At 42.4% G+C, this 24,720-nt stretch overlaps 2 protein-coding genes across 2 annotated transcripts in view; one reads left to right on the top strand and one right to left on the bottom strand.

Annotated features, from left to right (window-relative positions):
* The first annotated feature begins 530 nt into the window (after positions 1–530).
* Positions 531–21,501, top strand: kctd3 (potassium channel tetramerization domain containing 3). The gene is made up of 19 exons (XM_030081322.1): positions 531–973; positions 1,879–1,932; positions 3,777–3,822; positions 4,152–4,225; positions 4,349–4,407; positions 5,565–5,645; positions 5,795–5,953; positions 7,533–7,623; positions 8,312–8,502; positions 9,942–10,057; positions 10,239–10,326; positions 10,913–11,029; positions 11,323–11,493; positions 12,002–12,157; positions 12,853–12,949; positions 13,092–13,285; positions 13,639–13,777; positions 14,073–14,195; positions 15,045–21,501. Exons 1-19 carry the CDS (start codon positions 903–905, stop codon positions 15,622–15,624), a joined length of 2,607 nt encoding a protein of 868 aa, XP_029937182.1. The 5' UTR covers positions 531–902; the 3' UTR covers positions 15,625–21,501.
* A 408-nt stretch (positions 21,502–21,909) lies between these two features.
* ush2a (Usher syndrome 2A (autosomal recessive, mild)) overlaps positions 21,910–24,720 on the bottom strand; it is a 277,638-nt gene continuing 274,827 nt past the window's right edge. Inside the window, 1 exon segment of the mRNA XM_030046799.1 lies at positions 21,910–23,578. Coding sequence (XP_029902659.1) covers positions 23,489–23,578 — 90 coding nt within the window. The 3' untranslated portion in view covers positions 21,910–23,488.

Raw genomic sequence — 24,720 nt, 5'->3', positions numbered from 1 at the left:
TTACTGTTGTTGGCTAAAATGAATAAGCCTCCCACATAAGGTGAGACTGACTCCCAGGTATGGTTGATTTAACTTAAATCCACATTAGATCCAAGTTTTCGCTGAAATGGAAGCAGGTAGTGATGAACAATGGTGAACAAGAATAAAACTCACCAGTTGTTTCTCTTCAAACAGTTCACAGTATAGACTGACAGTTTGAGTACTTTTTAAAAAGTGTTTCTAAATTTGATAGTCTTTATTCTTCTCATTGATGTGTTGTATTCTTATTCTCTAATGATTTTATATTAAAGGCGTCTATTATTCCCATTGGATTTTTGTCACTATCATTTTATTTTATTTTATTTTTTTTAATTCATACACCGTTTTTTTATGTTGGGCACATGTCTGAAATGTATATTGAATGTATTTTCATTAAAGTTGTATTTTTTTTATTTATTTATTTATTTTTTAAGCGACGCACAGTAGTGAACGCTCTTGCACCGCCCACACACTCTCTGTCCAGCCGTCTCGCGTTGCAAAAACACTGCGCAAGATGTTATCCGTGATAGGTTGAGAGAGAAAAAAAAAACATACATATGCAAGACAATGGTGCACAGAGGCTAGTGGGGGGAGATAAAGGAGTGTTTGTGCGGCGCTGGGCGGTTTGGTGGCTAACGAGACCCGCAGTCTGAGCTCGCCCGGCATGCGGAGGCGCGCGGGGGCCGTCTGCACGAGCCGCACGGCGGGTGTTTGATGGAAGGAGGGACGCGCGAGGCTGTGAGGTTGTGAGGCTGTGAGGCTGTGAGGCTGTGAGGCTGGGGGCATCAGCTGAGGAGGGGACGTTAGCTAGCTAGCTTTCACCAGTGGATACAAGTGTTTTGCGTTTTGACCCGATCGCGCAACATCCCGTCGAGTCGGTAAACATGGCCACGAATGGTAACAGTGTGACGCCCGGGATGGGAGAGATCATCCAGCTGAACGTCGGAGGGACAAGGTAGGCTTCATGGTGTTTATATGACATCTCCTGCTCGGAGTCTCCGTCTGGGAGGCTGGGTTGGTGTGTGACGCAAGGCGAAGAAACGCATGGAAATCTCCAGCTGCTCCAGCCTGGACTGATGTTTACTGAGTGTGTGTACTGTGCTCTTGTTACACTCTCTGTCTGTCTCTCTCTCCATCGACCTTCTTTCCTCACCCCTCAGCTTCCCTTCTCCCTCTCTTTCTCTCCTTCTCTTCTCTCTCTCTACATCCAAAAGCCCCAGCAGTGCCTTTAATTATGTTCCCCTGTTAACCACAACCACATAATAGATATTTGTGTGTGTGTGTGTGTGTGTGTTTCATATTTGTCTGTTACACACCAGCATTGTTTATTATGGCTTTACTAGTGTAAACCAAGGCATTGCACTACTTCAGATTCATTGCCTTTTTGTCTTTGTGTGCGCATCATGTGTGTGGTTGAGTGTGTGTGTGTGTGTGTGCAAGCTTAATGCATGCCTATGTACGGGACATACATGTCTGTGTTTGTTTGTCTGTGAGTGTGAAAGTCAAAATGAGACAACCGAGACTAATGTTTACCGTGTCTTTACCGTGTTCTAGTTAGTGTGCGTCCCTCTCACACACATAAAAGTAGGTTTTCAATGTGATTACACACATAATGGACACATGGATAGTTCTAACCCAGTATCATACTGGTGCAAGCAATCACTCTCCCTCCTACTATAACACTTATACACTTATAATAATGTATGACATGTCATTAATATACATGGTGGTGTGTGTGTGTCTGTTTTCGGGGAAGGGAGGGGGGCATGAAAGGGGAAAAAAAGTACAATGGCTGCTGTTTTGGTGTGATCATACCCTGCACTGATGTTTTCCTGTCACTGTGCTGCTGTGTCCCCACAGGTTCAGCACCTCCAGACAGACTCTGATGTGGATCCCAGACTCTTTCTTCTCCAGGTGGGTTAAATGCCATCAGCTAAACGAGACAGAAAAAAAAAAAAATATATATATATATATATAAATTTTAGTGAGTAAGGTAGCTGGCATTGCACAGAAAAGGGAAAAGCAGCAGCACGGCAACTGCTAATCCCACCTTACCTCTGTGTGCTCAGTGGATGAGCGGTCCCGTTCATTATGTCCAGATTGCATTAGGTTAATGGAATATTTATTTGGTGGAAGATTAGCAGCCAGATTAGATTAATGGAGGTTCAAATCCAATATTGGTTGCTGAAGTCCGGTGTTGGTGTATAGTGGGAGGACCAGGAATTTGGCGGTGAAATGTAGACAGGAAACAGAAATGTGTCTGTCTAACCATATAAATGCTATTGCAATGCACATATTTCAAAGCAGAGGCTGTTTGATGTACCTAAGGGGCTGAAAATGTATAAATTAAGCCTGAGTAAATTCCCCCTGGGACTCACGCTAATTAAGACATGCAAATGCTCTTGTTATATAGGAGGACCCACCAGAAACTGACCAAACTGTGCATGCTAAGTGCTGTGGTACAGGTACAAACCCTGTTGTAATTCCTGGGCTGTGTGCACTATTTTATGGAGGAAGGGGATGCTGTCGTCGCACTTATCATCTTAAATAAAAGGTCAAATCAGATTATACAAATTTAATGTTGTTCCTCTGGATACAGAGGTAAACAGCATCAATTATTTTGAAGGAAGTATGTGAAGGAATTATGATAAAATAATTTTCTTTATTTAGAAGACAGGAAATCAAAAATCTAGTCACTTTACCTACTTTTTTATTTTTATACATATTACACCTTTTGGAAAAACCAAAAGGTGTAATATGGTTATCTGCCCTGTAATGATCAGATATTCAGTTCTAGCACTGTTATCAGTGCATCTCTTGTTGTAAAATGATTTTTATTTGGACACAGCCACTACAGTAACATGACCAAGTTTATATATTTGAGTTGTACTTATTTGTTTTCAAGTGACAGTCAGCTGAGAGGATTATTTTTCTTAATTTAAGCGTGGCTTCACCCCTGGGAGTAACATGACAGCGTGTGGTGGCTGTCAGTGTTTAATGAACGGGTGCAGGGGAGCCAGTGTTTGGAGTGAGACAGGTGGTCGGGGCTGGGCAGGAACACTGAGGTCGTAACTCAAACACTGGACTGAGCTCACAGTTTGACAACAGCTGACCGACGAGTGCCCGTGCCTGTCTGTCTGTCTGTCAGTCAGTCTGTCTGCCCCTCAGCTGTCTGCCTTTAACTCAAGTCACTCTTTGATTCCAGATTCACATTCCGCCCTGAAAATGGAGCATTTTCAACACATTTAAGATAAGATGTACCTTTATTGATCCCCTGTAGGGGAGATTAGATTTGATGCAGCAGCACAAGGGAATGGAGTTAACATTAGAGAATACCTATAGATCCAAAAAGTACGTATAAAATAAAGTACGATAAAATAGGAATAAAAATTAAAAAATACAATAAAATATATCTGTATATATACATGTGCAATATCTGTGTGTCTGCACTGTATGTATAAGGTCAACAAACTGTGTCAGAATGCTTATTATTAGCATTCTGAATTGTTCAGATTTCACACAGAAGCAAAAAGCAAATGCTAACAGCAATGCATGCTCAGGAGAGATCCTCCTGTTTCAGAGGGTAACCGTCCACAGTGCAGAGCCAGCAGGTCAGGAGATAATATACAAATAATGATGGCGTTTACTGCAGGCAGTAGAGTGGACTGACCCAACAGAGCTCAAGTGGAAATGCAAAACTGCCCGGGTTAACTGGAGCACTGTGTGTGTGTGTGTGTGTGTTTGTGTGTGTTTTTCAGCTTGCTGAGCGGTAGGATATCAACTCTTCGGGATGAAACTGGAGCGGTACGTATAGCCTTAGTTGCTTCTTATTCCATCAGGCAAATCCAGGACAGCATCTGCACGCCAAATGTGACCCTGCACAAAATCAGTTTTGGTTCCAGCACATAATAAGATATGTCAGCTGTTCTGTTATGATGCAATTTATCTAACATGTTGCATGAGTTTGAGATGACATGCTCGAGCTGAAGAGCCAATGAGATCTGACATTAGAGCAAACAAGCAAATGCCTTCCTAGAGTATGTCCAGGCTGTCTTTGAAGACTGTGCAGCTCCACAAATCTCTTTTCCTCACTGGTTAGAGCTGCATCACTCTGTATGTTCCTCTGCCTCCAGATATTTATCGACAGGGACCCTACAGCGTTCGCACCCATCTTGAATTTCCTCCGAACCAAAGAATTGGACTTGCGGTAAGGAGTCATGAAAAAATCCTCTGTTCTGTGTGACTGTAAACATTCAAATGCCGTTGATTATTTAGAGGAAGGAATTATGACTGGGGCCTTATAGACTGTGCTCCTTGTTTTTCTTGGCAGTGGTGTGAACATCAGCATCCTGAGACATGAGGCCGAGTTCTACGGAATAACACCTCTAGGTATGTGCCTGGGAGGAGGCCAAATGGAGGTAGCAGCCTTTTTGTCTGCACACATCTTGATGATTATTGACAAGGAAACCAAGAAAAAAATACACTATCTCCACTGGGTGAATGTGTGCAAAACCTACATCTTATCAGTCACCTTTGTGCTCTCCTTCTTGTTGTGTTTGAAAAAGTCCCACATAGCGTGCTTGATGTCAGTGGCAGCTCTTTGCTTTCTGTGTCTATAACTCTGACAGGCAGCTTGTTACGGTGTGTAGTGACTCAGAACATCTGCAGCCACACCAAATTTAAAAAGCTTTTTATTGCATGTATGATCAGTGATTACCATAATATATCAGCAACATAACCAGTTCTTGGATGTCAGCGGAGCCGGTGCCCTTATTGTCTCGACAGCTTGAATACACATCATTCTGAATTGAACTACTCCAAGGTCAAAAGCTTAACAAGGACCGAGAGGTTTTTGTTTCATTTCAAACCCGAACTATTGTTTTAGTTCCTGTTTCAGTGTGTTTTAACTTCCCTGCATTGTCTGGGTTCAGGGATGGAAAAAAAAGTTTGCTCTAGGTTTCTTATTACCTGCTTGAAATGATAATTAGTAACAAAATCCACTGGATTGTTGCAGATTAATTTCAGATAGCTCTGGGTTACTTTGTCTAATGACAACACACATAGAGAAGGAAGTTTAAACTTTATAGAACATAAAGGACGACTTATTCTGATATCCTGGCATGAATTTGAAAATTGTTATTGGTGTATCATCTGAACCTTTAATTGTCTGTTATAGATGTATAAAATGTTAGAGTCCAAATCATACAAATTATAGTGATAATTGCCAATTATTAACACTGATTCTTTGTTTATTTACATAGTTAATTAGTATCATGGTGTCTTTTTTCTGTTTCTGTTTTTTTTTCTCTAATTTGTTTGCCTTTTAACTTGTCAAATCACATCAAATTTATTTAGTATGTAATCATAATTTGATCAACTTTAGCTGATTGCAGTCACCACATTTTTGTATAACAAGAAAAAAAAAATTGGCATGTTTTTATACACTGTTACTCATCAGCCTGGTGTGTGTGTGTGTGTGTGTGTGTGTGTGTGTGTGTGTGTGTGTGTGTGTGTGTGTGTGTGTGTGTGTGTGTGTGTGTGTGCAGTGCGACGCCTGCTGCTGTGTGAGGAACTGGACCGCTCATCATGTGGCAGTGTTCTCTTCCACGGCTACCTCCCGCCCCCAGGTAAACACACGGAGCTGAATGACCGCTTCACTGGAAATATTTGATCGACTGGTCACTGAAAGATTAAAGCCTGTATGGAAAATGCACTGGAAACTGAGTTTAAAAAGGAAAACAACACAGCTTCATATCGGTGTGTATTTTCTTGACAGCTGTCCCAGCCCGTAAGTCCAGCTCCGCCTCTGCAGCCTCTGGCTCCACTGAGGATCGGCCTGGTCCAAGTGGAGCAGAGGGGGGGTTCAGCCGAACTGGCCCCCCCGCTCACCCCTCCCTCCCCGGCCCATCTGGGACAGAGGACACCCACAGACTGGGTGAGTAGACGGGGACAGCTGAGTAAAGTGAGACAGATCACATTTATGAGCAGTGTAAAGGGCAAGTAAACTTCCAAGACTGAGTGAGATGGTTTACCACACTGAGCACAGAAAACCATGGTACACTGCTGAATTAATAATTAATACTGCATTCACTTGTGCTTGAGAGTGTTTATTTACTACGTACAGTAAGCGCACACTGCACTTTAACCCTTATGATATCCCCGCTGTTGGAAAACACAGAGTTTTTTCTTCTAATTTGCAAACAAGTTTCCTGAATTTAAAACACCTTTATAGCGGTGGCATTCAAATGTTGCTTGTCTCAATAACGCACCATCCAGAGTGGCAGGTGATCCCGTGTTGATTTATCTGCCAATGACAAATTTTAGTATAAAAAGAAGGCCACTTCATTTTAATGGTGAAGTCAATCTTTTGAGTAGGGCTCAACAGTGTGGTAACAAAAATGATATTGCGATTTATTTTACAGATATTGCTTAAATTTTCACTGAAAAAGCTCTTAAAATGATGATGGTTTGATTGTTATTGGGGTCTGTACCAAACAAAAATGTTTTCTTACATCGGGAAAATACAATTTGTTTATTTGCTTTATTTACAATAATGTTTTGTCACGCATTTTACCTTCATCAGGAACCTGCAGCTTCCTGCAATTTGGATATTACACTTATCACCTTATTGTGATTTGGATAATTTTTTGATTAATTGTTCAGCCCAACTTGAGAGGACGATATTCTCACTCTGTGGAATAAAAGCATTTTTCAGAGTCAGTTTAGGAGGGTTACAGTTAGCACTTTTGATCTCAGGTCAGTGCACGTTTGACGTGATGTATTTTAATTTAACTTATAGCCACTGGAGGTAATCAGAGACTGCTGGAGACACATATCTCATCTAGGCCAGCGCTCAAAATCTGTAAGTTCTGTCACATCCGAAAAGAAGAGTAGCAAGGACTCTTATTTTGACAGACAAGCTTGTCAGTAGGAATGCGTGTAGCAGCAATGGGACACTGTCTGCCCTCTGCATCCCAGCTGTGTGTGTGTGTGTGTGTGTGTGTGCTCTTGCATGCACACTGTTTGTTTCTGGGTTTATATTTTTATATAATTATATGTGTGTGTGCTCTTTATGTGCATGAAAGAATCAGTATGTGTGCAAGAATGAGAGGGTTGGTGTATGCTTGTGCACATCTGCCTGTGTGCGTGTGTGAGTGTGTGTGTGTGTTTCTGTGAGTGTGTGGGTGCATTAATGCTGGAACTAATGTGACCTGACACATCCTTTTAGTGGACTGACTAACAGAGTTAAAAGCTCCGACTGAGGTAGCCTAGTTTCCCCTCAGCCCGCTGTCTGTTGAGAATCCCTTTAACTCAGAGAATACAACTGAGCTGCAACAAAGAGAGAGTGTGTGTGCATGGGACTTAGGGAAATGGAGATTTAGGTTGGGTGGTGTTTTTGAGTCACGCTTAAAACCAAACACCACTGATTGTATTGTAGTCCACACTTCCAGTGAATCTATGCACACTTCCTTAACAAGTGTTTTGATTTGTGTGTGTGTGTGTGTTTCATGCAGGTCCTGTGGTTGACCCTAGGAAGGTGCTGATTATAGCAGGACACCACAACTGGATTGTAGCAGCTTATGCTCACTTTGTCATCTGCTACAGGTAATATTGCCACTGGCTGATTTGTTCAGAACTGTTTTACCTCAAATCCATTTTTCAGAATGGGAGCCACTTATGATTATTTCTTTTTATGCCAAGAAGATGGAACTGAAATTTGAGATGTCTCTTCTCAAATTTCCCCCCACATGCTAAAACTCTATTTATGCTACATACATACAGTAATTACTGGAGTACTCTATGTGCAAACAGAATTTAGGCTAATTATTTAACGTTTGCGCTCTGCTATGATGGAAACACTCAAGATTGAGGAAAAAAAAAATCAGCTAGTCTTTTTACTACCTTTTGATCTATTGGTTCTCACCTTGCAAAGCATCGAAAAATTGAGGTTGTGGGATAAAGATGGAAAAAGTTACTATATCTGAAAGGGAGAAATGAATAAATCAAGACATTCTTGTTTGAGAGGTTAAAAAGTCTGAATCCAAGTTTAGGTTAAGTTGGGACAAGTGTGTGGAAGTCAGAACAGCTGCAGATGTTTCAGTCATCAACGTCTTCATCAGGCTGTGTCCACCACTTAGATGATTGTCCTGATTGTCTGATGAATGTCTATGTCTTGAAATATGTAAACATGCAAGACATAGCCTTCATTTTCAGTAAAACTTGTCATTGTAGTCCTAAACCACTATGGCGAACCCCTTGACTAATATGAAAATTGTATGTGAACTTACTGCAGGATAAAGGAGTCTTCTGGATGGCAGCAGGTGTTTTCCTCGCCCTACCTTGACTGGACCATCGAACGCATCGCGCTCAATGCCAAGGTGGTGGGCGGCCCGCATGGAGACAAGGACAAGATGGTGGCTGCCGCCTCTGAGAGCAGCATCATCCTCTGGAGCATCCAAGATGGAGGCAGCGGCAATGAGATCGGTAGAGGAACACCGAGTTGTGTTTATGTGTCTGTGTATTTGATCAGGGTTTCCACTGGAACATGTGCAACATCAGGCAGTTTTAAGATCATGAAAAGTGAATGAATTTAATTAATTCAAGTCAAGAAATGTCAGGGAATTGTGTTAACTGGGCTGCTTTGCAGGATTATACCATAATGTGTTTTCTGTGTTTGGTGCACATGTGCTATATTAAAGGCCCCAGTATCGTTTGTAAGAGAAGAATCTTTAGGGCAAAAAGACGTCTTGCAGGGCAAAAGACACTGTGATCCACGTTCTTTCGGTGTCCCCTTTGCAAGCCCGCACAGGTGAACTTTGCTTTTGTCTTTTGTCTTGTCTACTGTGGGTGATTGGTCCTGACATCACATGGCTCAGTGCATCGCCGTTGAGGCCGAGGCCAGATTTCAACTGTAGTTTTGGCTCATTTGCTACTTCTTTTGTCACTGGGAGCAAGACATCTCGTTTACAGTGCTTTATGTGGTGGATAACCAAATATGGTCATATTAAATGATTAGGAGAGAAGCACCACAATAAACAAAAAATGTAACTGTTTATGGACTTGCACAAAAAAACAAACAAACAAAAAAAAAAAACATGCAAAGACTTTCACATGCATGCAGCTGCAGTAAAAGATTTTTTGCACATCAGGCTTCCCTCTCAGTTGCATTAATAGTTAACTTTTTGCCTTTTTTGGAAATTATTTATCCATGTTTTGCGTACTGCTTTCATCCACTATTGAACATGACATGGTGATAGATCAAATAGATACATAGATATAGCTGCTAGTCTCTGTTGTGGCTTTCAACTGGCTTTCAACAAGTGACTTGTGACCATCCTCTGCCCCCTGCTGGCATGGAGTGGCATAAAAAGAACCACAGTCCTCACAGAGTGCAGTGTGCGGTGTTACATGACGTGTCCACTGGGCTGATCTTTGGTCATTATGTCCTTTGAAATCTACTACCAGCTTAACTGGAGGTGTGCAACTGCTTTTCATCTTCACCATGAGTCCAATTATTGTGGAAACGAGGCCACTTATCACTGAAGACCTTTTCTACAACAGTGAACAGTCATTAAGGCACTCCGATGTAGTTGTGGAAAGTCATGGAAAAGTCAGGAGTTTACCTCAGGACTACAGTGGAAACTGTGATGTATGCACAGTGCCGTACATACTGCCTATACTGCAGCTTTTAGATGGAGGCAGCAGCAATTTAATGAGGTGGCAGGACAGATCTGAGGGCAGAGGAAAGGGGAAGGCTATTACAGATATGCATTTTCTGTTCATTTGTTATTTTGTTAATATACAATATGCCTACCACCATGCTGAATTTCAACCTAATGCCCCCTTACCCTCTATCCCCAAGCCCACCCCCAGCCTCACACAGACACACACTCACGCTTGTCTTTTTGTCTGCGCCACCACAGGCGTGTTCAGTCTGGGAGTGCCAGTCGATGATCTCTTCTTCATTGGAAACCAGCTGGTGGCTACGAGCCATACTGGCAAGGTCGGGGTCTGGAATGCGGTCACACAGCACTGGCAGGTAGGTGGATGTGTGTGTGTGTGTGTGTGTGTGTGTGTGTGTGTCATTGTCTGTAACTGTGTCCTTTCAGAAGGCTGTGAATGAGTCTGTAACGGAAGATTTTATTGTACTGTATTTGACCTTTGCTTTTGTGTGTGTGTGTGTGTGTGTGTGTGTGTGTGTGTGTGTGTGTGTGTGTTAGGTTCAAGATGTGGTTCCCATCACCAGCTGTGACACAGCAGGATCCTTCCTACTGCTAGGCTGCAACAATGGCTCTATCTATTATATAGGTATAAACTTGAATGTACAAAATTCTTGATTTCCCATTTGATTAAGAAATTCCATATTTTGGTCAGTATCAAACACATAATTTGTTCCCTCACTAAGAATACAACAATATATCATTACACTTTATAATGTGATATATTACTTGTATCATGATGAGAAATTAGCACAATATCACTAATTTAATAACTGCTCAGCCATAAAAGGAGACTGAAAATGTGTTAAATTGACTTATGTGAGATGAAGGCTTTGAAATATCTTAGATATATGTTTAAGGACTGTACTTGTGTTTTTTACACTGCATGCATCCTTTACATTTATTACATTACTACTGACCATTTTCCGAGGCATGGCAAAAATTTTTTAGAAGTCAGTAAAATTTGAATTTAATTTGTGAGACAGTCTTGTCCTTGGGAGACAGTCTTTTATGTGGATTTCTATCTCCAACAGAGAGGAATGGCACATTCATGTACTATCGATAAATTATTATTATTATTATTTTTTGAAAGCAAGAGAAATCTAAATTCCCATCATTCTTTTCATGATGTCCATGTTTGCTGATAGTTTGACTTCCTGTTCTCTGGTCCTCAGACATGCAGAAGTTTCCACTGAGGATGAAGGACAATGATCTGCTGGTGACGGAGCTTTATCACGACCCTTCAAATGACGCTATCACCGCACTGTCTGTCTACCTCACGCCTAAAACCAGTCAGTGTACACACACACACACACACACACACACACACACACACACACACACACACACACACACACACACACACACATGCTGCAGTATATTATCTAATTTGATTACTCAAGATCATTAATTCTCATCACATCCACCTTCTTTCTATCTTCTCCTTCCTGTGCCATCTCCTGTTCTCCTCTGTCTTCCTTCGCTCCTCCACAGTTTTGCTTTTCATGATAGAAGCTAATAGAGCAAGAGTCTCTTTTTTCACTCTCTCTCTCTCTCTCTCTCTCTCTCTCTCCCTCCCTCCCAGGTGTGAGTGGGAACTGGATAGAGATCGCCTACGGGACCAGCAGCGGTGCGGTGAGGGTGATCGTTCAACACCCAGAGACGGTGGGATCAGGGCCCCAGCTCTTCCAGACGTTCACAGTCCACAGGAGCCCCGTGACCAAGATCATGTTGTCTGAGAAACATCTAGTGTCAGGTGAGACGAAGGACATGGAGGCAGACGGACAGGGTTCAAACCGGTGGCTTTGTCAGCACTGTGAAAGAAAACTACGCAACACTTTGAAACCATAGAGGATGCTGGGAAGATGTCACTCATATTTCTAGCAGTGTTGCTTACAATTTGATTGACGTTCAGGTGTCCTGGTTGGGTAACCATAGCAACCTGATGGGCAAAGTGTATGCTGTTTAAAACCTGATTTGTTGTTACATAATTGCAAAAAACAACTATTCAGGAGTTGCATTTTAAATCAGCAACAGAGTGAAGATAATAGACTGCATCAGGTTTATATTATTCCTTCCTTTTCACTTTTTGTTGTCATGGAACATCACAACTCGAGGACGATGGTATCATTGGTTCATGTGCTTGTCATCTCGTATATTTGATGCTTCAGATGAGCACTTAAAGGCACTAATAGTCTTTATATCCGGATTGTATTCATATGATTGCATTGTGATGTGTGTATCCTCATGCTTGTGCGTATTAGTTTGTGCGGACAACAACCACGTCCGGACATGGACAGTGACCCGGTTCAGAGGGATGATCTCCACCCAGCCAGGCTCCACCCCTCTGGCCTCCTTCAAAATCCTGTCTCTGGAGGAGACGGAGAGCCACGGCAGCTACTGCTCTGGGAACGATATCGGTGAGACACAGCAGCGGCGGGGTCTTTTCTGGATGGATAGATACGTGACAGCAGACTTGGGTGAAATGGCATGAAAAAGATAAGATGACCACTTTAGTGACCCCCGGGGGGAAATCGGATGCTGCTGCAACAGATAATAGCAGGATACAGCAAAGAAAAAATAGAATAATAAAAGAAAACAAGAGAATCACATTAACACACACAGCTGGCAGTGCTCAGTAAGTTTAAATTCAAGATCAAGTTTATTTAGAGTCCCGTATCACTATTGACAGTCTCAAAGGGCTTTACATGCCCACATGTTTACAACAAACAGGGCAATGCCCCCTGAATTAATTAATTAATTAATCCTCATAGCAGGCAAGAAAAAACTCCCAAGAGCTAGCCCAGCCACACTGGGACAGTAGCAGCCTTGTTCTAGTTGGTTTAGGCTGGAGTTTGGACAGGAAGCCTGCTGCAGGATATCACTTTAACAACATCAGAGTGTAGCTTTGTACCATCTCAAACGTAGACATAACACCTGCAAGATTAATAAAGCACTAAGGGTTTGAAGTGCTCTAGTTGTGCTGTTTCAGTGCTACTCTTCTAGTGTTCTGTCATGTTTTTTTTTTTTTTTTTTTTTTTTGTACTTTCTGGGGCCAGATGCAGGAAGCCAAGCAAAGGTAAAGCTAGAGACTGTCTGTGTTTTCTGCTCTCAGGTCCATTTGGAGAGAGAGACGATCAGCAGGTTTTCATCCAGAAGGTCATCCCCATCACCAACAAGCTGTTTGTCAGACTGTCCTCTACTGGAAAGAGGTACCATGTCATCCACTGTTCACCCTTTTCTCTTCATCCCCCATCCACAACACGCTTTAGGGACTTCTTTTAGCATTTGATTGAAAGTGGTTTGTGTACATGCAAGTGTCAGTAAATATGCGTGCGTGTTGGTGCGTGTCAGGATCTGCGAGGTGCAGTCAGTGGATGGGACCACCATCTCTTGCTTCATGGTCCGGGAGTGTGAGGGTTCCAGCCGGATGGGCTCACGACCCCGGCGCTACCTGTTCACTGGCCATGGGAACGGCAGCATCCAGATGTGGGACCTGACCACTGCCATGGACACGGCTAACAAAGGAGAGGAGAGGAAGAAAGAGGGTGAGCACAGAGGGGTGGAGAAGAAGAAATAAGATATGGGGTGGAGGGGGAAAGACAGGTTCTTGTTTATGTGTGTGTACATGGAAGAGGAGGGAAGTAAAAGCAATATAGGAAAATAGTGTTCATATATTTGATTATCTGGCCATGTGTGGCACATTTCTCGTCTTTAAAAAGCTGACTGAATGATGACTGTTGTTGTTGATCAAGTCACTCATTCTATTTGGTAATACAACACACTGTATGTACAATGGTTTAAACAGAGTGGACTTCTCTTCATGATATACAGACTACTAACATTTCAGCAAGCAGGTTTGATGGTTTCTGTCGATAAACGTTTTGTGTTTCTGTCTTAGATGTAGGTGGGCCGACAGAAGAGGAGCTGCTGCAGCTGTTGGACCAGTGTGACCTGAGCACCTCCCGCTGTGCCACACCAAACATTAGCCCCGCCCCCTCTGTGCTGCACCACACACGCCTCCGAGAGTCCTGCTCCAGGTGAGACAGTAAATCACATGCAACCTGCAAGAAAGACAGACTTCCTGCTTCTCAGTCTGTCTCTGCAGATACACACATGCATATTGTGCCCAAAATAACACACCAAGCTCATCTCAACCCATCGCACCATGTCACGCTCACAGAAGAGCAATAACTTTGCTGTGGTTTGTGCTTTCTGTTTCACTGTGACAAATGAGTGGGTACAAGCCATTCTTTGTGGAAATGGTCTTCGATCAACCATTGAAGCCTTTACCTTTCTCCCTCTGTCTTACCCTCTGTCTTTCCTCAACCCCAGCCTGCAGTTACAGGCCCAGGAGCCCATTCCTGAGAGCCCGCCTACGTATGGAGCTCTGCGGCCGTACAGAGAGAGCCCCCTGCTGGCCCGCGCACGACGGACTGAGTCCTTCCACAGCTACAGGTGAAATAAGATCTGTCTGACTGTCCACATGTAGCAGCCCGACACCTGGCATTAAAATGCAATCTGCATCTAAGTGTGCCCTCTGCACAGAGAACAATCTGATCATGCATGCTATGCAAAGCAGGGGAGTCCATCTGTTGTCAACAAGACCATTTCACGCGGTATTTGCCTTAGGGCCATTTTCCACTGCACAACATGAAACAACAAACAGGAGCTGGCGCTAGATTTGATCTCGTTCTAGTCATTGCTTCTTGCGGCCAACTTCATGGGAATCAGCAACAGCTGTTGCCTGTGTGTGATCCCTCTGTTTTTTATGCTACTCTTCAGTTTCTGCTTGATATTGATCAGGATTATACTCATAGCCCAGTTTCCTCAAACAGCGATATTTTCTTTTATACCTTCTCATCTCTTCATTCCGTCACACATTGAATCTCATCCTCTGACCAAATGACGCTGAGAGCTTGGACCTTGTCATTGCTCCATGGTGTTTTTCTTCATTTGTCTTTTAAACAGCTAATAACAAAATGCCTCTATGCAGCATGAGTCTAAACAAACATGCAACTGGCTGTCATGTTCAGTCGCCTCAGTGATGCAAACTTATTGTTTACTGGTTACACAAACAGACCAGTAGTCCTTCTCCCTGTTGGTTCCTGTGAGTCCCACATGTTGAGCAGGCACCCAAAAAACTGGAATGGTGAATGGAAAATCCAAAGTTCTTTTTTTTTTTGTAGTGGCAAAGAAGTGCATAAATGCTTGGTACCAAGATCCTCTGTGTGTGTGTGTGTGTGTGCCATTCATGCATCCATGTACATTCTCAGAACTGACATACATGCATCTGTTTGTCTACAGAGATTTCCAGAACTTCAGCCTGAGCCGAGGTGCACTGGAGAGTCCCGGTCAGACGCCTTCCCAGGTGCCTGGCCCCAACCACGACGCCCGGCGCTCGCTCTGTGACTTTGGGCCTGAGGACAGTGAGAGGAGGGCCTCAGTGATGGAGCTCTGGGCCAGCCGAACCTCCGGTGCTGGTTCTAACGCCAATTCGGCATCTAGTGTTTCCGGGGCAACGGCAGAAGGCATTCCAGAATCGCCACGGCAACCTCCCGACAGCCCGGTGGTCGGAGGTGACGTCAGACGAAAGGTGTATCCACAGCCTGAGGAGGGAGAGGGGGCGGGGTTTGGGGGAGAAGGGTTGAAGGCAGATGGAGGTGCGAGGAAGAAGGGAGTGCTAGAAGGAGGCTTGTTTCTGGGGAGAAAGAGGGCTCCGCCCGTCCCACACCTCTCCTCCCTCTCCTCGTCTGCGGGATCTGAGGGAGGCGGCAGCGACTCCTCTGCCACGGCCTCGCCCTCTCCCACAAAACTGGCCTCCTCCACCTCCCCACGACACAGGAAGCTGGCCCCCGAGCCAACCAATCAGGACAGCAGCCTGTGAGGGCAGGCAGCGTAACACGTACACTCCTCCTTCCTGGATGTGTGGGTGAAGTTGCCTTGGAGTGCAGACTAGGACAGCACTGACACCAGATCAATCTATGGCAGTGGCATAACTGAGGCTCTACAGAGTATTTACAGAATATCTGCTCCGCTGTGGGGGCAGAGAATATATCCACTCGTCAACTGACTGATACTTACCAGCGTCACACATACACTGTAGATGGTTGGGTTGTACAGCAGCATGCAGACCTGCTCAGTGGACACCCATCTCCTCAGTGAAGTAGGAATACATTATGTGCATCACTTGGCATCCACTGGAAAAACAAAAGTCACATCCTTTACATCTTTCAAGTTTCTAATTTGAAAGAGAAACGCGAGGCCACAAACGACCTTCAGTGCTCTACTATGTTCTTTACTCCAAATGTTTCAACACTGTGGTATTTGGTACTTCATCAGATGCCTGATTGAGCATTGACAACAGTTTGCAACGCTGTTTTTCTCTTACATTACTCAACATCCCCAGTGGGATCAAGCCTAATTCTCACGAGGGACGACTGCAGATCGCCACAGAGGAGCAGTGTGACATCAGCTGGAGGCAGAGATCCTTCAACTGCGACTGCACCGCTTGTCGCCATGCCACCCTAACCCTAACCCAGCATTACGTCATCTGTGCTCACATAACAACAAGAGATTTAACAGGTTTTAATGTGTATGTGACTAATTTACTCAAATTTGCATCCGAATCAGAAGAAAAGGTTGAGCCCCCGCCCTGGTCAGTAGAATTGGAAGATGAATATTATATTTTGGACGGCAAAGTCCAGCGTGAAGAGGTAGCATCCTGACCCTTACAGGCCACCATCTCATGCTAAACATGAGCGTGACCTCTTATTTTCAGGATTTGGAGCTTTTGATACAACTTGTCTACTTTAGTAACAGAATCTGGTATTCCCAGTGTGTCCTCGTGAGAATTTCATGTTTTTATTTTTAACGCTCATTTAAAAGCTGCTTGGTGCAACTGGAGCTCTAATTGCCTCAGATTTCCTTGAGTGTTTGCTTTGGCTTGTCTAGACACAGGCAATGAAGTTTGCACTTTTGGAAGAGTGTGATTGATTGAAATTTGCCAACTGAGCTAGTCGTGGAGAACTATTGAAAAAGGTTTCTGATCGCATGTATTGATCTTATTCTGTTTACATCTTCAGGGACATGACCACAACCTTTGATAACAAGTCATTTCAGGGGTGCCACGGTGCTGCCCTTTCTCTAAAAGGAGGAAGTGTCCCACCAGAAATATGCTCATACACAGTTCATGAATTCATCACGGGGAGATTCCTAAATTTCTAAAAATGTAAATATAGCACAGAACTACCAGTGCAGTGCTTTTAAATCTCATGGTAGGAGCGTGATGGTGAGACACCTGAACAGCTGCAAAAGTGGAAGATGAACCAAAGCACATCTCATTCTTTATCAGATATTTAAGGCTTTTTCAAATACGTTTTTCACAGTCTGGTGGGAATGCCATTTTGTTCAGAACCTGATCTGGTGACATCCGCTAATTATTGCGATGTCAAACAGTTTGTTTAGATTTTTCAAAACGCTCAGGCCTCTTGCGAAGCCTTGGCTCTGTTTTTCTAATTTGTGCTGGTATCAAGAGACACAAGCCGGAGCAGCTCCACTGACAAACGTGAAAATGTGCATTTATGTTGTAAAGTGGAACTTAACAACATCTTACCTTAAATAGGTTTCCACGACTGCAACCTTGGCAGCTACTTAAATGATATTTCTGCTGTGTATTCCTAAATGACTGCAGTCAGAGACAGTGGTCATAGTTACCTCCACCAACAGAGATGAACTGTTGTGTTGACTGACGCTGAAAGCAGATAGTCGGCATGCAGTGAAACCTTTCTGCAGCTCCACCGGGCAGTAAAACCTCTGGTTCAGTTGCTTGACCGCTCAGTGACAACTATGCAACAATGGAGTTAAGATGCACAACAGATATCGTAGTAAAAACACTCTGTGTGGCCTCCAGAGTTTTTAAATCCTCAACATTGGTATCCATGGATGATGTTTTCCACTGCAGCTTGAAACAATTCTACTTCATGGTTTTCAGGCCAATTTCTACTATTTACCTAGTCTGACACCTTAGGTAGTGTACTAACCCACCCGACTGTCCACAATGAAGGTACAAAACTGCAGCTGCTGTGTGCAGCTTGTGTAGTCTTGTGCATTCCAACTTGTAAATGTGAATTTGAAAATACAGGCTTAGTGGCACAGCCAAGGACCTGCAGTTTTAGGGGGAAAGATGTGTGTTAATGGAGACTGATCCACATGTCATAATATTCACACTAACACTGATAGTAGCTCACCTTTGGCTGCATTTATCCAGGAACAGATTATTATTATTTTTTTTAAACTTTGTGGTGTAGATGTGATCCTTTCATGGAAGTCAAAATCCACAGAAATAATTTGGTACATTTTTCCTGTTTCCTGTTTAAATTCAGTCTGTGTTTGTCTCCTGTTTCACTGTGGTGCCTCTGTGGTGTTCAGCATGATCTCACACTAAGTTTCCACACGATGACTACACTCACCTCACTACTAGCACCTACACTACATCACTTTACCCGTTTTTCCTTTTCAAGCAGAGTTTTGACGCGTGCGTTGGTGAGATGACTGTTGCAGTGCCTTATTTATCTAGTCTGACGGTTATCGACCTGCCTGTGTTTTATCTGTGCTGTGTTTTAGTTGAAAAGGACTCTGACCAAAGGCTTGTGAAGATGGAGCTCACTGTAGAACCAGATGATGGACACTGTCCAGCCTGGCTAGAGGTGTCTTATGATAGATTTACAATAGGTCACTAGGTCATATTTGACGAGACAGATCTTGTCTGTGGTGTATTTTGTTTTGACAGGATGCAGGATGAAAATTTTAGGAAGAAAAAAAAAAAACAGGTTGAAAGGGTAAGATGTTTTCATTTATCAGCGATCATCTGGAGTGATAGGCCTTAGAGATTAAATTATCACGATGATATCTTTTTGTGAATTAATAATAATATTGCAATAGCAGGATTTGCTTTGACTGGAACGAGAAAGTCCCACTCTCGCTCCAACACGTTGGAAACCCTTTCAGTGCTGAGGGAGCCTTGTTCTGTCCAGGCAGCGGTGGACACAAACCTCGGCTGCGGTGCATGCGATGGTAAAATGAGAGTGTGTGAGCTGCAGTGGAGTGTAGGAGAAGCGAACAAAGGCACCTTGGTGGTTATGTAGCTGTGAAGGCCTCTAAAGGACAGGACAGCCGGAAATACAATGACAGCAAATCGTTGTGTGATTTGAACCTACTGCTTACTACTTCCTCACTGCTTGAAGCTGTCACACTCCACCAGTGGTTTGTTTGGAGTTGGGATCAGACAGTGATTAGAAAAATGATCCAGGCCAACGCTCGGCTCACCTTGTTGTCCTCCACGGGCATTTTGAGCTCTGGGGGCATTACAAGCTGAAGCTGTTGGTGTGGCAGGAACACAAGTGAGATGGGGAGGCTGTCCTGTCCTGTTAATTAGAATTTAGCGAGTACAGCGCCTGCTTTGAAAGTGGATTTCAGCACAGTCTATCATTTCAGCATAAAACGCATAACGAAGTGGTCAGTTGACTGTAAAAAAAATGTAAATCTTGTTATGCAAACTGACTATATGGAAAGTAGACGTACATAATCAAAACAATATCCTAATATTGTTGTGTGTGTGTGTGTGACGCTCTGTTGATAGTTACGCTGTTGTCCATTACATATTGTTGATAATCCTATATGGCCTATGCTGATATTATCATGCTATTGGACCTAACTGCATTTGCATTTGCACTATTAAGACTAAAATTATGAAGTAACTTGCTAGTGTTTATTTTCTATAAGACATTATGAAGTGTAACGTGCATCTCACGGCAGTTGACTCGACTGTCCGTCTGTCCATCCTGTCATCTGTCTGTCCTTACATGTTGTCCCGCAGTTCCTCTCTGGCTATGTTTACATTATATTCCAGCCAGATGTTAGTGAACTGAGAGGAATACAGATGTGTATTTATATTGCTCTGTACAATGTTTTTAAAAATAATAACGTATGTTAGCAATTATGTTGTAATGGTATGTATTGTTGCTTACTGATACATATTATCAAATACAAAACCTTTGTCACCATTGAACCATCATCATGCTTTCAGAGTCGATGTTAACTGAATTTAAGCTGTTGAAACAAAAAGCATTCTCATTTCATTTTGCCATATTGACGTTGCAAATATGCAGAAATGAATGCAAATATACAGCTTCAAAGTTTTCTAAAGAAGCCTCAAAATAGTAATGAGTTATTCTAAAGGTCTGGACAAGTGATACACCCCTCACCCTTCATTTTTTTGCTTGCCATTTTTTTCCCCGCACTGCATAGAAGCACCATTCACTGCTTAGGACTGTTGACTTTGGTTCACTTTTTGGGAAAAGTTGGTCAACCACAGAAAAGAGTTACATGATTTTAAATGTTTTGGCTCTGAGACAAGTAGAACAGTGTTTATTATCAGAATAACAAGAGTGATGCTTGATGTTTAGTGATCTTATAGCAGGTTTACACTCGACCAGCTGTTTACTGTAGCTGTAGACCTGGTGAGAATAAACTAAAAAAAAAAAAAGGCAGTCATTGTTTTTTAGTACATGGGTTGTATGTATAACTTGCCAAAGCAGATGATTTTTGTTTTCTTCAGGAGTCACCGCAGAGTGTGTGTGTGTGTGTGTGTGTGTGTGTGTGTGTGTGTGTGTGTGTGTGTGTGTGTGTGTGTGAGTGAGAGAGAGAGTGTGTGTCTCCCCAGTGCTTTCATTTCAGTAACCTTCCTGTTCAGACAGTCTCCTCTCTGAGATGGCGTCTGTCGTCATCATGATTTATGAGTTTAATAAAGCTGTGTGTGTGTGTGTGTGTGTGTATATGTGTGTGTAGCTCAGGGCCACGCTGTCCCTTAAAATCACTCCACAAGCTCTCTTTTCACAGCCTTTCCCTCCCTCCATGGCTGACAATAGCTGTGAATGTGCCTGTGAATGTTTTAGCAGTGCCCTTGTCAGAATGGCGTCCTTGAGCGAGGGCACGGTTGTTACTGCCAGTTTGTTAATTTCAACCTTGCCGTGATGTCCCCTGAAGGGACGCAGGAGCAAAACTCACTGACTGCTACTTTTGACTGAGATACTGTCCTGCTGTGTGAGTGTGTGTGTGTGCATGTGTGTGTGGTGACTCCTTCGTGGTACAGCTGATTGTGCACCTTAGACAGAGACCATGTAACTGTATTGTAGAGACGCAAAAGGAGAAGGTCTTGAAACGACGCAGGCTTTAACTTATTCCCATATCAGCCCCAGCACCATGACCTGTCATCTGGGTCTCTGTTGGTGAGAGAAATCACATGGAGCAGCTTCATTTAATTAATTTGAATTCATCCATTTCATAACACACTAATGTGCTCTTCTAACTGAATGCTATCCACTGTGTTAGGCATCATTTAAGCTGCTGCTTTATATCTTTTTTTTTTTTTGACATTTTTCTTGGTTCTCATCAAAACCAACTGCATATGTATGAAGTGTTTTCTTACCATAAACAAGTGGATGGTGATATTGGAACATACTAGCTGACTAACATAACCTCATTGTGTGACAATTAATCATATATTGCTGTATAAGTCAAGTTTTTAGTCTTTGTAACACTTACTGTCATCATACATATTTTGACCTTCAGAAGAGGTCATACCTGGCTTAAAATGAAGGTGGTACGTGTGTGTGTGTGAGTGTGTGTGTTATGTTTTGAGCTGCAGCTTGTGCATACTGACATCTCTGTTTATGATGGAGTAAAACAATAGTAGCCTGTAAAACACTGTCTTTGACTCTTTCTTTACCATGCACACTGTATTGTTGATGGCTTCTAAAAAGTCTTGCACTTCTCTTTTTTTTTTTTTTAGTGTTAAAAAATCGTGAAAGGACACAACAAACTACAAAAACTAAGCTGAGGTTTTGTAGATAGAATTATGTTTGTCTTGAAACTTTCTGTACAAGTTTCACTGACCAGGAAGAGCAATGACGCATGGCAAACTTTCTGAGGCACTTTGAGGGTCACTGCATACACTTCAGAACTTTAAGTACTGACATTTCCATATGTTAAATTTAAATGCAACACTGTGCCTCAAAGTGTTGCCCATGCATGTGCCTGGTATATTACATGGTTGAGCATCTGAGAAAAATTCAAGCAAGGAAAGAAAATGCGAGACCATGACCATGAAAAGTATTTTCTAGACCATCTGACATTATTTATCATTGCACAGAAAAAACAAATATTGATCAATCAATAATCTATAAATATGACTTTATACAACAATCATAAATAACACTGCCAGTGTAAAAAAAGAAAAGTTTTTACAACAATACATTGGGCTTCAATTGTGTACACAACAACAAAAAACAACATAAATATCATTACACACTTATAAGTGACAGTTTGCTCTCAGTATCTATGACTTTCTGTTTTTTTCTAAACATAAAGGCCCAATCTGCAGAATCCAAATGTAAACAAAGCTTTGTCCCCACAATAAAAAAAGGATGTTTCATTTTCAAATCTATTGACTAAATTCTTGATACAAGAACTGACAGAAAGTAAAAACTACACAACACCAAACCTGTATTCCACTGATAGTTACCATGAAATCTGACATACAGTATATTTGGGGTGACTACAGCACTATTGATGAATGTGGATTAAGTCCAATTCCTTCAGTCAATAATCAAAATGGGTACCCTCCCACCCCCACACCCCACAAAAAATAAATTAAAAAAAATCTCAGATTAGGCCTTCAAGTTTGATCAAACAATCACTACAATCAGACGGCACATCTGTGATTCCCAGCCATATTTAAGACATTTAAAAACAGTTGGCATTTTAGGCCTCAACACTAACACCAAGGCCTTTGGTCTCACTACAACTAAAGTCTATTACTGCCAATGTGTAAGTCCACTAGGCACAGACATTAGAAAGGTTGAAGCAGAACAGGTGACTGAAACATTTGGACATTTGCTTCCCGACTGATATGGATCTAACTTGTAAGCACAAAGTACTGCAGCTGCTCCTGCTGAAATTTTAATCTAACTAATACTACCGCCCAGCCGCCTACACAGCAATGAATAATAACACCTCCTGGCCTCTGCTAAATAGGTGATAGAATAACCATTCCATGTGTTATGAATCCCTAAAAGATGGTTATGATTGGGTTGAAATGTAAAATGCATGATTTCAGTCCAGATAGTCCAGATGGACCAAATCAAGCCATGGGTGTGTGGGCTGAGAAAGTGACAAACCTCAGGATCTGGAGCAAAAGTGGGGCAAAATCAGAGAGCACCTGGGCCCCCACCTCTCCCACAGTGGCAACAGGTAACACGTTAGAATGAAAATTACAGTAAAAATCAGTAATCATTGTCCTTTTCCCTTCGGCTCTTGAGGTTTGGTCCCTTCTGCAGCTTTGGGTCTGAACACTATCGATACAATCCTGATGCATTTCCCATTTCAAAAATCTTCAAGATCATAATTTTGAGTTGGAATGAAATTATGATTGCTTACAGAGGTGGCTCGTATCACTCTAGTTCTAAAAGTTGTTATTCACAAGTTACCACAATATGTGACATGATAGTGAGCATACTGTATGACAATGCATGATATACAAATGTGTAGTGGTATTTGTATCACAACTCAGCAGTATTTAACTACTTTTGAAGAGTTTTGTCCAAATCACAGGCATGGATGTGTTACTGACGTGGTCTGAAACTGGGCTTGGACCACATGTGTGATACCTGATGAGGTGTCAGGATGTTGAGTTACAGGTGAGTGTCAGTGAACATGGTGTGCTCCTTTCTCACTGCGCCATAGGCCCTCATGGAGTCCACAAAGTCGTCGTCCTCCACGTACTGCAAGAAAACAACACAAGGCATCACAACATTAGGTCTTCAGTAAATAAATCTGGTCCATACAGGATCTATTGGCCCTTTAAAGGCTGGTGACTCTGAGAAAAGGCCACACAAATGATTTGTCTGCTACTCTGTTAAAGAATGTACCAACTTTTTGATGAATAAATTCTTTGACTGAGTTGTAGGTGTATGATGAGATTGGTGGAGTTTTACCATTAAGCCTCCTGTGGCAAATTAAAGAAACAGTTGACAAAATCTGTTCCAAATTTTTCGATCAAATAGCAAAAATGGAAAAATGTGTATTTCTTTAATGTAAGTCTAATTGCATGTAATGCACAGAGATCATTTTGAGACATTCCACTGTGTTACATGTTCTCCCTTTAACCTGCTTTCTCCATTTCCCTGTCCAGTTGTGTTCAGTTAGTTGGTCACACCCCTCCACTGGCTGCAATCCTTTCTGCTTTCAAGGTTTTTGTAGCATATTTTGTCTTATTCTGTTTCCATTTTTCATCTAGGGAAGAAAATCCTTGTAGAGTTGTGTTTGCAGCTTATTTGTTAGCTTTATTTCTCCTGTTATCTTCTAACTTCATGAGGAAGCTTTGGGATAGCAGGCATCATCAGCGAACAGACTTTCACAAACCTGTTTATGCTCTGAGCAATCAGATATTGTTTATTGCTGTTTATGTATTTCCTAATTATGTTTTTGTGAATTTATTTACTTATTGCATTTAAAACCAGGCTGATGTTAATGTTTCTGGGCTCATGTGATTGAGCCACAGCTTTATTGAGGTTATGAGAACCTGCAAAAGGTGAACTAAGGGTCAGTGAATAAAAGAAGCAAACCTTGGTCATGGTGAACAGCCCAAAGCAGAGTATGTAATTTCAGTCTGTGTCCAATGATGCGAAGCTAATAATCCACTAATGATTCCTCGCATCCTCCATACTGCCCACCTGAGTTTCTATTCAGTGTATCAATATTAAGTGCCTCTGCTCGTACTAGCCTCCCAAAAGGACTGCTTATTACCAAACAACACCTGTTAATACTATCAATCAGAGAGATTTCAGTACCAATATCCATTTATCACGGAAAGAGATATTACAAACTCAGACTACTGAATTGGTCTAATGCAGCCTCAACAATT

The sequence above is a fragment of the Myripristis murdjan genome, chromosome 3 (assembly GCF_902150065.1).
Source record: "Myripristis murdjan chromosome 3, fMyrMur1.1, whole genome shotgun sequence".
In the NCBI taxonomy this organism is placed as follows: domain Eukaryota; kingdom Metazoa; phylum Chordata; class Actinopteri; order Holocentriformes; family Holocentridae; genus Myripristis; species Myripristis murdjan.
Note: the sequence above shows the minus strand (reverse complement) of the source record. Positions and strands in the feature narration are given on the sequence as shown.